Source organism: Mastigoproctus giganteus, chromosome 6, assembly GCF_048544385.1.
Source record: "Mastigoproctus giganteus isolate SK-2022 chromosome 6, ASM4854438v1, whole genome shotgun sequence".
Taxonomy (NCBI): Eukaryota; Metazoa; Arthropoda; class Arachnida; order Uropygi; family Thelyphonidae; genus Mastigoproctus; species Mastigoproctus giganteus.
The window spans coordinates 164908801-164926409 of record NC_143580.1 but is presented as its reverse complement, the minus strand read 5'-3'; the positions used below and the strand labels follow the sequence as shown (position 1 = coordinate 164926409).

The window sequence follows — 17609 nt, the reverse complement described above, 5'->3', positions numbered from 1 at the left end:
CAAAAGCCTCAGCATCTCGACCTGCTGGCTCGGTGTGACTAGAAAATGGAAGCCAGCTGAAGTTGTGAACATTAAAATCACCAAGGAAAATTACCTCACTGTTAGGAAAGTTGGACTGGAGAAAGTCAAGTTGCAAAGAGAGGAAGTCAAAGAGCTCCAAGTGATTAGTGGAGTTGGGAGAACTGTAGAGACAACAGATGAATTTGACACAATGAGGTAGAGAGATTTTAAGCCAGAGAAGATCAAAGAGAGGGGATTCCAAATTGCCAAGTCTCTGACAGGGAATATCAGAACAGACATATGCACAAGTACCACTTTTGAGGCAAAAGGAATCATACAGCGAATAATTTGGGCATCTGAGATGAGCAGTAGTTGAATCAACCGATAACTGAGATTCTGTCAGAAAAAGTACATGGGGTTTGGCAGACTGCAAGTGGAAATGGACATCGTTGAGATTAGAACTGAGACCACGTATATTTGTGAAATGAATTAGGAAGTGCTTGGGAGGTTTTGATCTTTTCACAGATAAGCTTGCTCTATTAGTTTGACAATTCATGGTGTATTCAATGGTAAGAAAAAGTGGGTGGGACATGCTGTATGAAGTAATGAAATTTTTGGATATGGCGTACACGTGGTAAGAATATACCCAGATCCTTGACATAACATGGCCTCGACAATGCTCCCCGCATACACACTGCTCGGACTCCCTCCAGTCACTATCTGGCAGAGTAGAGGTAGCAAGATTATACACTAGCTGATCCAGAAGCCTCCTAGAGAGGTTCGGTCCGGTGTACTAACTAGCGACCGGCCTGTGAACACCTTTTTAGAGCTGTACCCTCGAAATGTAAGGAATATTGGATCTCGCCACGACGTTCACCATAACCTCAAAAGTCATCAATCATACTGCATGATGGAAGAGATAGGGAAGGGTTGACCGGAACTTAACTCTAGAAACTAAACATGGGTTCCACCACTTCAAGCCTCCAATAAGCAGAGTGGTGGTATTTCATCGGTTGATGAGAGTCATCTACCACCTAGTACTGCCTGGTAACATAGAGGGTCGGCGTTCCTCCATGTGGTGTGGGCGCCACACCTCGACCTTTGGATACTACGAAAAAAGATGAAAAAAACCGGAGCAATCAAAATTTTTAAAAATATGGAAAATTTTGAATTTGTTGCTATTACTGTAATAATGGAAAATGTTCTTTCAAATGTTCTATCTGGCATCAAAATTTCTACAAAGAAAGGATTTAGGTACTGCTCACGCAGCAACACATTTATAAATGTCTTTTGTCACAATAATACAACTACGAAATGAATTCGAAATAATTCTTTAATGAATTTGAAATAAATATTTGTTTCAACCACTGAAACAAACAAAAGGGGTACTAAAACTGATTTTAAAAATGAAAGAAAACGAATAATAAAAAAAATTTTACGACAAACTTGTAGAAGATCACCAATCTAAAAATTTACATGATTGTTTCCAAGTTAATGTCTTTTATCGAATAATTGACATTGTAACCTGTCAATTAAAACACAGATTCAAGAGTTTGAAAACTATTGCCCAGTTATTTTTATTTTTAACACTAAAAATATTACTAAACAGGACAGATGAAAAAATCATTTAAAACGCATCTTGCAGAATCAATATTAGAATGATTTATCTGACTCTTTATCTCCTCAGTTATTACTTTTAGTCAAAATGCTCCAAAGGAAAATAGAGAAATTAACACAATAAGAGAATTGGTTGGTGCAGTATTATGATATGAGCACGAGTTACACTGAAGTATGTTCATTACAATTCCAGTAACTGTGGTAACAACAGAATGATCGTTTTCAAAGCGCTCAAGTTAATAAAAAATTATTTAAGAAATACCATGTGTCAAGAACAACTGTCTGGCTTAGCCCTTTTAAGAAAGGATTTTCACTAACATAAAAGCTCATTGAAAGAAGTTTTAAACACCAATTTTCAAAGCAGAAACTAGAAGTGAATTTATATGTCAGAATCAGAATCTACAATAATTTGTTTTGTGCTATGTAATGTGTTAATAAAATTTATTCAATATTCATACTTGCTATTTAAACCTATTTTTTTGTACATCATTTGCTTTTGTGTTTAACTACATATCCTTACATTTAGAAGTATTTAGTGTACAGTCGGTCCTCGTATAACACGTGTTTACATTACACAAATTCGATCATACACTATTTATAAATAGGGGAATGATATCTTATATAACATGAACCAAATTCGCTTTTGCACGATTCGCCTTTGTGTTTACAAGAAATGGCAGTCGAACGCGGAATCACCCCAACTGAACGCAACACGATAGGAATGAAGAGAAGATTCTGAAAATGTATTTATGTTTCTTATATCAGTGAAGGGGAAACACATTTCACCCTAATAACGTAAAAACCAACACAATTCCAGCTATCGGTATTGGTCCTTGAGGTTGTCACAGACATTCTCTCAGATATGCCAGACAAGCTGTTCTTGCTACCTGGGAGTCTAAAACGCTGATGGAACTGATATTCGGGTGACACTTAAGTCAAGTGGACCCAATTTCGGCGAAGTCCGGACGGTCTATGACAGCCAAATCCTCTGCTTGCACCTCCACGATGGTGGGACTGTTAGTAATCCTGGGTATAACCTCCATGCATAAGTACATGGTGGGTGACCACTCAGGTGTGAACCAACATAAGCAGGGGTCGAGGTGTGGCGCCCACACCACATGGAGGAATGCCGCCCCTCTATGTTACCAGGCAGTACTAGGTGGTAGATGACTCTCATCAACCGGTGAAATACCACCACTTTGCTTATTGGAGGCTTGAAGTGGTGGAACCCATGTTTAGTGTCTAGAGCTAAGTTCCGGCCAACCCTTCCCTATCTCATCCATCATGCAGTATGATTGATGATTTTTGAGGTTATGATGAATGTCGTGGCGAGATCCAATATTCCTTACATTTCGAGGGTACAGCTCTAAAACGGTGTTCGCAGGCCGGCCACTAGATAGTACACTGGACCAAACCTATTGGTAACTCTCTAGGAGGCTTCCGGATCAGCTAGTGTATAATCTTGCTACCTCTACTCTGCCAGATAGTGACTGGAGGGAGTCCGAGTAGTGTGTATGCGGGGAGCATTGTCGAGGCCACGTTATGTCAAGGATCTGGGTATATTCTTACCACATGTACGCCATATCCAAAAATTTCATTACTTCATACAGCATGTCCCACCCACTTTTTCTTACTATTGAATACACCATGAATTGTCAAAATAATAGAGCAAGCTTATCTGCGAAAAGATCTAAACCTCCCAAGGACTTCCTAATTCATTTCACAAATATACGTGGTCTTAATTCCAATCTCAACGATGTCCATTTCCACTTGCAGTCTTCCAAACGCCATGTACTTTTTCTGACTGAATCTCAGTTATCAGTTGATTCAACTACTTCTCATCTCAGATGTCCAAATTATTTGCTGTATGATTCATTTCGCCTCAAAGGTGGTACTTGTGCATATGTCCATTCTGATATTCCCTGTCAGAGACTTGGCAATTTGGAATCTCCTCTCTTTGATCTTCTCTGGCTTAAAATCTCTCTACCTCATTGTGTCAAATTCATCTGTTGTCTCTACCGTTCTCCCAACTCCACTAATCACTTGGAGCTCTTTGACTTCCTCTCTTTGCAACTTGACTTTCTCCAGTCTAACTTTCCTAACAGTGAGGTAATTTTCCTTGGTGATTTTAACGTTCACAACTCCAGCTGGCTTCCATTTTCTAGTCACACCGACCCAGCAGGTCGAGATGCTGAGGCTTTTGGAATTACTAATGACCTAGCACAGATTGTTCATTTACCTACAAGAATACCGGACAATCCTAATCATACAGCCAATACGCTTGATCTTTTTCTCACAAACAGCCCTTCTAAGTACAAGGTCGAAGTGAGAGGTCCTTTAGGCACTTCAGATCACAACTTGGTGATTGTCTCTTCTCCAATGGAACCTTTATCTCATGGCTATTCCCAACCTCGTATTGTTTGGCATTACAAGAATGCAAAATGGGATGACCTGCGAGACTTCTTTTCTTCTTTTCCTTGGTCTGATTACTGTTTCAAAACTTCTGATGTCAACGTTTGCTCAGATCGCAATATATCAAGATCGGTATAATCGCAAATGCAATTAGATCGAGTTTAATACCAGTTTATGGTAGTAACCCCCAGAAATGTGCTTTAGAAAAAAGTGGGGTGTTAATAGTGTATCTCGGCCTTTACGGTGTTGTTTATTGTTGCTCAACGGGTGCAGCTTTGTTTATGTGCATCAAGTGTGCCTCCTCGTTTTGTAATTGTGCTTTGTTCCCTAAAAATTAGTAAAATACTTAAAAGGTGTGAAAAGAAAGCGTCCTGGCGAAGACACTGCAGATTCAGAGAGAAAAAAAAAAAGAAGCAATATCGATAAACAGAGGCGGACTGGGTCAAAAATTCTTACCCGGGAAAATTTATAGTGGCCTCATACTATGGTTTATGGCCAAAATCACACCGGCCTCCGGCCCACCGGGATTTCCCCGGGTAAGGCTTATGGCCAGTCTGCCTCTGTCGATAGAGAAAAAATATGAAATTGTGAAACGCTTTGAGCAAAATGAAAGACCATGTGATATTGCACATGCTACAGACCGAAATGAGGCAACACCGAGAATTAGAAAGAATGCAGAGAAAATAAAAACAACTTTCATAGCAGGAACAACACAAAGTGTAATTAAAATCCATTAGATTAAGACACAAAGAATTGGAAGAGATGGAATGGCTGTCATCTGTTTGGATAGAAAATCAAACAAAAAACAAGTTTGCTTACGATAGAAGCAAAAGCATTAGCAATATTTTATTACATAATAGTCGTAATAAAATACGTAAGCATTTTATTACGACTATTTTATTTAATATAATAATTTTTTTACTATTTTATTAATAAATTTTTATTATTTAAATAAATAATAAAAAATAAATATTTTTTATTATTTATTATATTATAATAAAAATTAAAATATATAATATTATTTTTTATTACGTATTTTAATCGTTATAAAATACGTAAGTATTTTATAATGATTAAAATTACCCGATTATTTATTGTGTTTGGTAATGTTTTGGTTCCAAATGTGTGTTCAATCTTGGGTGGTCGGCACCTAACCCCACTTTTCCCATAGGGCCTGTTGTTTATATTGCACGATTTTGCATTGCACGAGGGTTTCTAGGAACACAACTATTGTGCTATACGAGGATAGACTGTATTGTATTAATGTTGTGATTGTTTTTCAATATATATTATTATTATCATCAATATACCAATTCCAATATTTTATTCTTGCTTCATTAATACACATTAATAAAAAAAAATAAAAAAAATAAATAATAAATAATAGAGTAAAAACTAAGTAGACAGTTGTTGGTAGAATTATCATCCTCCCAGTATTTTATTTAGTTGTTCGGAAAAAGTAAAGACAAAAAGATGTCTGGTATGTTTCAGAAATAATGGGCAATATGTTGAGTTTTTTTTTTCCTTTTGCGTGCACATTTGCATGCGCTCTCTTCACATTTTGGGGTGGGTAAAACAGAGCAGGGCCTATGATCTTTGTTTTCATTGGGGCCAATATGCTCTCGTTATGCCGCTAATCAACAGATTAATTTATATCCAGAGTGTGCATGGGATGCACATCAAAATGTGCATGGGATGCACATTTTGCATTGGCATGAAAAGCCTAGTAGCTTCTTTGATTGCTTATCTGAATACTTCCCATTTAGAATTTGCTATTGGTAACATCATCAGTTGGTCACACTGCACAGAATTTAAAAATTTTCTGAGACCACTATAGTCACCCTTACAAAAGCAAAAGCCTTTCCCTTTACCCTTGACATTAGTTATGTCTTTAATTAAATTCCACGTTAGTACACTGATCGCTACCACCCAGTGGGTCTTTTCCCTGCAGATTCTTAATGCATGAAGAATCACTGCTGATAACCAGATCAAAAGTATTGCTTCCTCTTATTGTCTCTCTCTAGCAAGCTGCTGAAGAAAACAGTCGTCCAAGAAATCCACTAAAGTCTTGCTATTGTGTGAGTGACCGACCCACAAATTCTAGACAACATCTGAAAAGTTAAACTCCCTCATTATGAGACATTCTGATTTGCTGGCCCACTCTATTTCTCTGTATAGCTGTATATGATATACTCATCAGTCATTAGGCCTATAACACACTTCTACTCTCAATTTTGTTTTCTCAGTGCTTATATCACACCAAACTGACTCAACATTGCACTCATCACCCACATCAACTGGATGCACTGCCTTAGATTTAATATTCTTCTTAACTAAGAGCATAACCCCTCCACCTCTCCTGTCCTGTTTGTCCTTCCTGTATACATTGTATTCCCCATATTCAAATTCAACATCACTTATTTCTGAGTGGCAACATGTCTGCAGTATTCCTACGATGTCTACATTCAATGACTTATTCATTACTTCAAATTCATCAAATTAATTTACAATGCTCTTGGCATTAGTGTACATACATGCATGTGTTCTTACTCTTAGTTACCCTAATGCATTTCATGTATTTATTTTTTACCTGATGACCCATAGCAGGGACTGAAGTCCCAGACACCATGCTTTCCAGGCTGCTACATGTACCAATAGTAGCAGTGTACTTTCGCCTCTGCCTATGGCTCTAATTAAGCTATTATTTTATGTATTTCCTCTCCCAAAGCTAGCAGTTTTCTGACCCACCTATCACTGCCTTAATAATATCAGCAAATAATCTTGCACCCCTTCTATGCAAGTTTATCCCATCCCTGTAAAAACAGTCTCTTCTGTTAACGAGCATAGACCATACTAAGGAAAATTCTATCCCATGAGCCTTCCACAATCTCTCCAGGCCAAACTGATTGACAAGGCTCTCAACATATACTCCCTCCTATCATGTCTGAGCAGAATTGCAGGTACTTTAAAATTCAATCCTAACTCGCACCTTTTTCCCAACATTGCCCAGTACGTGATGAGTTAGTCCTCAGATCTATTCCCACCTGTGTTATAACCTCAGAGTTCTATTGAATCCTCAGCTAAAGGCAAAGCTGACTTACCAGCATCCTATTATACTTCTAACTCTTGTATTGACAATCAGGGTAAACCATCTCCTGCACAGTACACTACCCAATACCTCACATGGTCTTCCGACAAAAGGATGTTAGAATTTTGAACAATCTTGATGCTAAAAAAAGTTCTAGGGCCCGATAGTTTTTCTTTAACATAAGCCAATATATATCCATTGGATATATATTGGCTTATGTTAGTATTAGTAACGGCCATATGGTGCAAGGAAGTGTAAGGCTTATGCTGTACCAGATTAAAAAAAAAAAAAAAAAAAAAAGAATAAAATAATAATAATAATTAAATAAAAGAAAATGAAATAGACAACCAGTACATCCCTGGTTGATCAAAAAAGAAGAAAATGACTCATGAACAGAAAGAACAAAAACAGAAAATATTTACCACAAAACAACAAAGTTTGAAGAGCATTAGTCTCGCATAGAAACCATTTTTAGCAGATAAATGATTTAAAATTAATGAGATATATGGTTACAGATCTAAGGAATTATTAATATAAAAAAAAATTGTATTTAAAGAAAATTAACTATTAAGCTTTTACAATAAATTATTTTCTGGAACACAGTAATTGTGTTCCAGACCTTTAATACTTTAATCTACTTAATATAAACATACAATGAATAACTGCCTTTTTTTTCATTTGTTATGTCAAAAACTTACTCTAAGGGAGACTCCAATTTGTTTTCTAAGATTACTTTTTCACCTTTCCTGAACCACTCTCCTTTGTACAGCAACTTCCCTTCTGCAAAGCGGGCTAGAAATCGTTGCTCCATTGGACCAAAGTCATCTGTATAGTAAGAACACATATGAAGTAACTGACATTAAAAAAGCAATCATATAATTTACAGAAATATAAATACATATAAATAGTAGCTAACAAAGCTCTAATTAAATACCAAATGGTTACTCAGTTACTAAAGTTTATTTAATTAAAAAGCCAAAGTGATTCTATGAATAGATACAATATAATTCTTATTTAAAATTAATGTTACACAGTTGATGCAATGTTCCCTCATTTTAATACAGACCCTTTACATAGTGTCCTGTCTTGGTCCTCTAACCACTTCTTCACTGAATGGACAAAATTCAAATAAGATTCAATTACTGTCATATTTGATAAGTCATATTTTTTGAGAGGCTTCCCTTCCATATATGGGATGAGTCAAAAAGTAGCTCCACAACATTAAAAGTTTGAAAACATGTTCACTACAGGCAGGGTGTGCTGATAAAAATGAAATCAGAGTTTTCATGCTCAATTGTAATTAATTGCTAAAGTAGCCACCTGCAATGCAGCTGTAGTTTAAACAGAAATGGCAACATACACTAATACAGAAAGAGAAAATGCATTATTTGGATGAAAGAAACCAAGTGAACAACTCACTGTGCACAATGTTTGGTAAAATCCCATATTACAGTGGTTCCCAAACTACTGAGATCTACAGACCCTTTCAAAAATTAAAAAAAGTTCACAGACCATTTTAAATATCAAAAAAGGTTTGCAGACCCCTATATATAAATAACATACATGTGTTATATATATGTGTGTGTGTGGTCGACCACCATTTTGTGTACCTCCTGGAACTGGTCTATAGGCCTTCCCCCTCCCCAGGGATCCATGGACCCCAGTTTGGGAAACGCTGCCATAGCAGACATTCAATCTATGATTGGCATAAGATTTTTGTAGCTACTAGATATTATTGTGTGCCACAGTAAGAAGACCAGCAGGCAAACTAGAAGCAAAGAAACCACCTAGGTAGTCAGGAGTTTCATCCACAGTCCACATAAATCAACACAACAATGCAGCACAGAACTTGGCATACTGCAAAAAACTGTGTAGTGAGAGTTGTGTAAGTGGATGCATCCATAACCATATGTTTTGGTATGGATGCACCCATAACCATAACATATGTTTTCCATAACAAGTACACATGGTACAAGAAAGCTCAGACATTCCATTTGGATATTTACTAAGATAGCAGACAATGAAAAACTGCTTAAACATTTTGTGTTCAGTGGCAAGTGCAAGTTCCTCTCCTCAAATCCTGAGTAAATTTAAACAAATACTGTTTTTCAGGTATTAAGGTACTGTATGGTAACTGTTCTTGTTGTATATTATATAAAGTAAGTACTCCAGCTAAATTCAGTCTGAATTTTCAATTATTGTCATGCACATACACTATCACCTTTTATCCTCCTCCCCTATATAAAAAGTCTGTAGCTGTCCCTGCAAGACAGTAACCAAAGTTAGAGTATGTTTTGTGATGGAAGTTACAGAAAGGTGTCTGACCCATTTTTCTTTGCAAAAAAAGAGAACAATACTGCTTCCAAGTATTGAGACATGCTGGAGACAACCTGATCCTGCAAGCTGCTCAAGACAATTCAGGCAACAATGGGCACTTCCAACAAGATGGCATACTCCCCCAAACTTCCATAAAGAAGTTCAAGGCTGTTTAGATATAAGTCCAATTTTATGACCAGCTTAATTATAAGATCTCACACCACTGGACTACTCATTATGTTAAGGACCAGACATGCAAGCCCCCAGCACCCCACCAATGAAAACCCCCAAATGTGAAAGGTATTAAAACCATAATACTTAATACCACATATGGGTTGCAGGTTGAGAAGATACTTGTTCACATGAAACTTGAATTTCTGTAGATTATATAATATTTGGAAAATACACATGAAGATTGTTCCAGAAACACAAGTATAGGGGATAAATGAGTAAATGGAAATTTTGGTTCTGTGAGTTTCAAATTGAACAGTAAATGAATGCTGACTGGTTGTGGCATGTGCTCCGACAGGTTTGGGAGAGTAGGGGAATTAGCTACTAATTTAGAACAATCAGTGCCTTGGAAGTATCTATACAAAAGGTATGCAGCAGAAACTGAACATCTATGAGACAGAGTGGAGAGACTTTGTAAGAGAGAGACTGTTCATTAATTAACCAGACTGCTCTCTTTTGAATAGGATCAAGAAAGTAGGAACAATATTCCATAATAGGGCACACTACTCACTCTATACATTTGTATAGAGTGAGTAGTTGTTTAGAAGAAATGTAACACCAAGAGCAAAATAGAAAACTGGGGGGGATTAGAAATCAGGGTAATCCCTAACACAGATATGTCATCTTGTCTAGAAATCTGAATGTCATTGAAGATGAGCAAAAGGGCAGTGCTTTTTAGGACTAGGCAGGATTGAGATTTAGATCGACTACTAACTTAATTTAATAAGTTAACTTTAATCCATCTAAAACTCAAATCCATCTTTAATCCATTTTAGTCACCAAGAAAACTAAGTTTTCTTTCCTCCCACTGAAGATCTCCACCTGGAAATCAGCATTTAAGGACTTGATGTGGATCCCTGAAGAAATCAACACAGTCATCAGCCATGCTGTGGTGTTGTAAAGAGGATGAATGCTATTCAAGTGTGTGGTGCATTACTTCTGGCAGTCATATCAAATGTAACTGCTACTTGCACTGAAATTGGATTTGTGCTGAGAGAAGATTAATACATTTCTTTATAAACAATAAAAAGTTCCACAGCTCCAAATATGTGAAACTACTTTTTACTTGCTCTGTACATAGAGGTTTATATTGGGGTGTTTATTGTAATTTTTGTATTTTTAACAGATTGTCACTGGTAATGAAGTCAAAATATAAAAATGACAAAAAATAAAATGTAACATTTTTTAATCATTCAGTACATGACCTGCCTTATGTATAAAAGAATTCTGTATTAAATTTCTTTCTGGAGAATATTTACACTTTTCTAGAGACTTACAATCATTTTATTGTTTAAATATTTTAACTAATGTACAGAATGTCTCATAAGTCATAAACAATATAAAACAATTAAGACATACACTATATTGTAACCAGACACCTGCATGTACTAAAGAATCTATAACTGACACAATATTTAATGTGTTGACCCACCTTTGGCCTTAATTATGCACTGTAACTGCATTAGTCGAATTCAAAACAATTTTTGATAACAAGAAAGTGGAATTTTGGTTCATTCTTCCTTCAACGTAGCAATCAGTTCAGCTAATTATTATGGGCACATTAGCCTAGTCCCAAGCCAGTGCTCCAGTTCAAAAGAGTGTTCAATGGGATTAAGGTGGGGTTCTGGGAGGGTCAAAAAAGCTTTTTCATACCCACGTCTTCAAACCAAGTCACTACAGGCTGTGCAAGTATGACAAGATGCAGTCATACTAAAGCAGAAAAATGTCTGACCCATACTGCTATTGCAGTGTAGAAAGAACAGACTTATCCAGAATATCAATGTACTACATGGCATTCACTGGTTCAGGAACAACCAAAAATGGTTAAGACAGGTGAGAAAAACGATCCCAAAACTTCTTAGTTGGGATGACATACTGGTCTCCGTAGCCGAGTGGTCAGGAGCGGGAGTGCAGTAGCACACGCTCTTTGAGTAGACCGGGCTTCAAGCCCCTGACTGCTGAATACGGTCGATCTGCCAACCCGCACTGGGCCAGCGTGGCAGATTATGGTCCATTTCCCTCAGGATGAATTGTTGAGGAGGCTTCCATCCTGCAGTGGGTTGATAATGGCTGCACTTTATACCTTTTTTTTTTTTTTTTTTTTACTGGTAAATAACATTCTGGGCATCCACAACACAGGTAAAAGATTGGAAAACCCATATCCTGTGATGTGTCACTCCAAAACAAAAAAGTCTAATGATATGCAGCTCCCTTTGCATCATTCTTGTATTAATATCACATCCCATAGCCTACCTGAACTCCTGGTTGATAGTATTCAGTGAGGACTGGCAGTCTATGCAGCTCTCTCTTTTGGGTGTCCTCCAATTTCTTTCAGTCGGTTTCTGCAGCCTATCCGAACACTTCCTGGCTGTAGTTGGACACATTTCCATTTGGTGTTTATATCAGCCACCACTGATCTCAGATGTTGCTGTTTTATTGCAATGGCACAAATAGATTTATTACAAATATGGAATCCTATGGTGACTTCTCAGTTACAAGTCGAAAAACTAAGTGCCTTGATCCATCCACCATATTTTGTTGATTTATTTACTTCTATATCTATATCTGACATATAAATGGTAAATTCGTTTTTCCCAAATCGCAGGGGTGTCCAGTTAGTTTTGGAATATTAGCATTAGCATTAGTAGAGGCATACAATGCAAGAAAGCAATCTTATGCAGCATCATGCAAAAAAAAAAAAAAAAAAAAAACCCTCCCATTTCACCTCCATTCGTTCCAAATGCCTATCCAAGCTCAGCTTTAAATTTATTTAGGCTATCAACTTCCACAACAAAAGATGGAAGTCTGTTCCACCAATCAACCAGCCACTGGCTAAAGGAAAACTTCTGCACATCCATTCTACAACTGTCTTTCCTCAATTTGAATCTATGCCCCCTCAGGTTCTTAATCTGAGCAAGAGGAAGAATCCCATCAGCATTCAGCTTGCCCAACCCATTCAAGGCCTTACATACCTCCATCAGATCACCTCGCAGGTGCCTATTCACCAGGCACTGCAATTTGCAGAACTTGGTAAAAGCACCCCTTTGTTCCCACTCACAATCTTATCGCCCTTCTTTGTACTTGTTCTAGCAACTCTACATCCTTCCTAAAATGAGGCCTCCAGACCTAGGTGTGGCCTCAAAATTGCCTTGTACAACGGGATAATCGCATCCCTGTCTCTGCGAGCAAAATTCCTATATATCATTGACAAGACTCCATGACATGCTCTGGCAGCCCCGTCTGCACTGCTCAGCAAACTTCATATTTGACTGCACAATTACCCTCAGGTCTTTTTCACTTTCCACTTCCCTGAGTGTAGTTAAAAAAAATAAAACACAGTTGATATGTTTCTCTAGGATTATTGCTACGCATATGCAGTACTTTGCATTTGCCAATGTTAAACTTCAGTTGCCACTTCTCAGCCCATTTGCCCAACTTATCTAGATCTGGATTAGCATACTGTCTTTACTGTCATTAACAACCCTGCCAATCTTTCTATCATCTGCAAACTTGGACACATTAATCCTGATATACCTTCATCAATATCATTGATGTATTCACAAAACAACAATGGGCCCAGCACCAAACCTTTGGGAACTCTACTAATAACATTTGTCCACCAAGAGCAGTGTCGCTGATTACCACTCTCTGTCGTCTCCCTCTCAACTATCCCTTTATCCATTGTAGCAACTTACTCTTAATGCCATACCTCTCCAATTTGTACAGCATTCTTCCATGTGCAACAGTACCAAAAAGCTTTCCTGAAATCCAAGTATATGATATCAAAATTATTTTTGGCATTCAGTTCCTTTGTGACCACATAGTATCCTATCAAATTGGTGAGACAAGACCTCCCTTTAACAAACCAATGCTGTTTCTTAACTATTACTGCAGTCTTGTCTAGATGATCCTGCAATGCTTCTTTAACCAGTGACTGCATTATTTTTCCCAGAACATAAGTTAAACTAACAGGTCTGTAGTTACTTGTGTCACCTTTTGAACCCCCCTTTGTGAATTGGTGATACACTTGCACACCTCCAGTCCATGGGAAACCCCCCCCCCCAAGTCCAAGGAAGCTCTCATAATTATGGCTAATGGTTTGCTTACTTCCTTTGCTGCCTCCTTTAATATAACTGGATAGATCCCATCCACCCCAGGTGCCTTTCTTATGTTTATCTTCAACAATTTCTACTTCACTTTCCTCTTAGTTATTACAAAATCACTTAGCTCCCTGTTAGAGTTTGATAAACTCCTGGCTTTCCCCTCACTGAATAACTCCTCATGTGTGAATATAGAGGCAAAATACTCGTTCAGTTTATCAGCTGCCTCAGCATGATCATCAATAGTCAACCAATCTTTGTAAGCAGTCCAATCTGATACATACCTTTCTTTCTAGAGTTTACATAATTAAAAAACTCTTTGCTGTTCTTCTTTGCATCCTTTGCCAAAGATTTCTCGTAATTTCCCTTCACCTGCCTAACCTCCTTTGTGACTTGGTTACAGACCAGCTTATATCTATCAATGGCTTCCGTGTCACCTGTTAATTTATATGCATCCCATACATTTTCCTTCTCTGCCACGAGCCTTATTAATTCATCTGACATCCATTTAGGCCTGAACCTTGAACAGTATTTCTTAGTCGGAATGAAAAGCCTAGTAGCCTCCAAGATTAAGTCCCTGAAGGCTTCACATTTAGAATTCAATGTTGGTAACATCATCAGTTGATCCCACTGTACAGAATTTAAAAACTGAGACCCCTGTAGTTACCTTTACGAAAGCAAAAGCCCTTCCCTTTAGCCTTAATAGTAGTTACATCTTTAAGTAATTCCCACCAGTATCTTTAAGTAATTCCCATATCAGTACATTGTGATCACTGTCACCCAGTGGTTCCTTCATCTGCAAATTCTTAATGAATGAATAATCACTGCTGATAATCAGATCCTCTCGAACATGCTGCTGTAGAAAACAGCCATCCAATAAATCCAAAAAAGTCTTGCTAGTGTGCAAGTGACCAACCCACAAGTTCCAGTCAATATCTGGAAAGTTAAAATCTCCCATTATAAGACATTCTGATTTACTGACCCACTATTTCTCTGCACAATTGCTCATTATAGTCATCAGATTCATTAGGCCTATAACACACACCTACTCTCATTTTTCCTTTCCCAGTGCTTATGTCACGCCAAACAGACTCAACATTGCATTGTTCACCAACATCAATTGGATGCACTTCCCTACATTTTATGTGTTTCTTAACTAATAGCATAACTTCTCCTCCCTTCTTGTCTTGTCTATCCTTTCTGTACACATTGTACTCCCCAAATTCCAATTCTGCACTGCTTATAATGTAACATATAATGTTATATACATTATATGTAATTTATTTACATAGAATGTAAATAAATAAATTTAAAATTATTTACGTGTTGTCAACACATACACCACTCATGACTCAATGTAAACATTTTTGCCAGTCTAGTTGAATAACGTGAATTGTTGAAGTTGTATTCTCACTGCATATTTTTGGAGCATACACATATGGATAACCTTACAGATAAAAGTCCAGGGGACTGTGCCAGCCATTCCAGTGGTTCCTCATCTTCCAAATCCAATACTGAGGGAACTGTTCAGCCACTCTCTCACTGCATAGCTGTAACGAATAAACATTCCATCCTCCTAAAACCATTCCAGATATTTGCTTTGCTCAATGAGAATGCTTGGAAAAGCTTTGTTCTACAACATATCAAGATGTATGTCTCTCTTATCATTGTGTTTTAAAGAAAAATGGGCCAATTATCCAGATACCATACCATAACATGGGTACCATCTTATTCCTTAAATCTGCTAATCCAATTAAGGTTACGTTTGGACCAGCAGCATGTGGTTTGCAGATTAACCATTAACTGGTATATAAAAATTAGCCCAATGAAAATCACAGTTGTTCTAAAATCAGGATTGTCTTGCTCAGAGTACAATGCCCATTCAGAAAAATGTGTCGATCATCTTCACTCAGTGTCTGAAGAATTTAGTTTCCATATTCTATGAGAGAGCTGTTAAACATAATCGTACAAGTGGAGCATAGTTTCAGTCTGTACATTGAGCAATCTAAATTTGCTATTGAATGCATTGATTTCACATTGTGGAAGCTCTTTGTCAAGAGTTGTCTTGTTGAACTTTGCATTAAAAAAAAGCTTATCTTCCAATTGAAAAGAAAAAAAAATAATAATAATAAATGGTCGAAACTAAGGAATAGCATAAATTTTAAATAAATTGCAACCTACTTTTCCACAGAGATGACTATTTGTACTTAAATAATTAACAGTAAAAATTAAAAGAATATTTCATATCCAGACCTTCAGCATGCTAAAAGACCTGATGTTCCTATTCTGGCTCCACTAATAAATCTGATGTCAACAAGAATGATGATATGGATTTACAGCCTGAAACATTCAGCAAACTCCAACGTTTGACATAAAGTGGGCTCAATGATTTGGTTGAGAGATTTCAGTCTTCCAAATGATTCTTATAGAGATTTAAGGTATTTAATACTTTAAAATAGATTGAGTAAGCTCAATGCTAATGAAATCCTCCCTTTTCCACAGACTAACAGCACTGTTAAACACATTGGTAATGTCATGTAAATACTTAATTATTAAAAATAAGATTTAATTAATGGCATTGTTTCATAAAATATTCCATTTTGCTTATAAAATACCAATTCCGAACATTCAAATGTCTTTTAATAAAGTAAAATTTTCAAACTTTTAATAAAGTAAAATAAAGTAAATATGAGGGGGCATAAATTCAATCTGTGGAAATTTGCCTTCAACCAGAGATAGTTGACTGTTGGAACAAACTTCCATCTAGTGTTACACAAAGGAGGTTCCAGAAGTAAAACAAAAGAAATCTAATAAAAGATGTCTCTTTCATAAACAAACACATTCAGCTTTCAGAATGAAAGATGCAATTTCTGAATTACAGCTTTTATCATAGAAAATCAGGATAAACGATGATGAATATTAATTTCATATCAATATTCTTCTTCTTCTTTTGTAAGTAAAGAAGAATATTGTTAAGGAGAAAATAGTTTTATATCCTTAACAAGCATAATAATAATTATTATGTATTACAGGTTGATCTAACCTGGCATTGAACTAGATAAGATTAAACCAGAGATCTGAATGTACTGAAGCACTGTTGAACACACTGGTAATGTCATGTAAATACTTAATTATTAAAAATAATATTTAATTAATGGGCATTGTTTCATAAAATATTCCATTTTGCTTATAAAATACCAATTCCTAACATTCAAATGTCTTTTAATAAAGTAAAATTTTCAAAAATACTTTATTGCCAAATTTTAGATATGAATTATTGTTAATTAATAAAAGAAAGCAAAGTTATTTAAAAATAAGAATTAGCAATATCTTTATGTACAATTCTTGAATTTTAGTTTAGTTTCATTGTTAGCAACATCTTTCACTAGAATACAAAGTAATGTAAAACTTCTTGATAGACAATATTTTCAGTGAAGATTTTCCTTGATGGAGGTCTGAGTCTGCCACTGTGCTATTTGTAATTTAAATGGATCATAAGATGTTATAAAGATTTGTTCAACACTTGAAATTTTTCAATCAAAAGGATCGAGGAATAGTCTGGGGAGGGGGGATTTGATAATGTATATATCCAAAGTAATAAAATCACATATTATAAAGCTCTTTTATCTATTGCACTATTCATTCAAATGTTATTAGTGATCACCACAAAAATCTGGATTCATTCCATAATCTGATCTCCCACCTAAAAAAGCTGAAGTATCAATGGCAATATCTGGAAAACTTCATGTTTAGTGACTCTAGCCAAGTAAGAAAAGTGGTGTAAGGCAAATTACCTGGAATTGGAGTGGACTTGAGCACGTAGTAAACAAACTTATTAATAAAAT

General features: G+C 36.4%; 1 protein-coding gene across 3 annotated transcripts in view; it reads right to left on the bottom strand.

Annotated features, from left to right (window-relative positions):
* Window positions 1-17609, bottom strand: part of Brms1 (breast cancer metastasis-suppressor 1-like protein) — a 279251-nt gene that overhangs the window by 11366 nt on the left and 250276 nt on the right. For 2 of the 3 annotated variants that reach the window (XM_090375460.1, XM_090375459.1), the window contains exon 9: window positions 7816-7942. In XM_090375460.1, coding sequence (XP_090231586.1) covers window positions 7816-7942 — 127 coding nt within the window. Of the gene's footprint in view, window positions 1-7815; window positions 7943-17609 lie in introns of those variants that run through there. The other variant, XM_090375461.1, reaches the window with a different exon arrangement.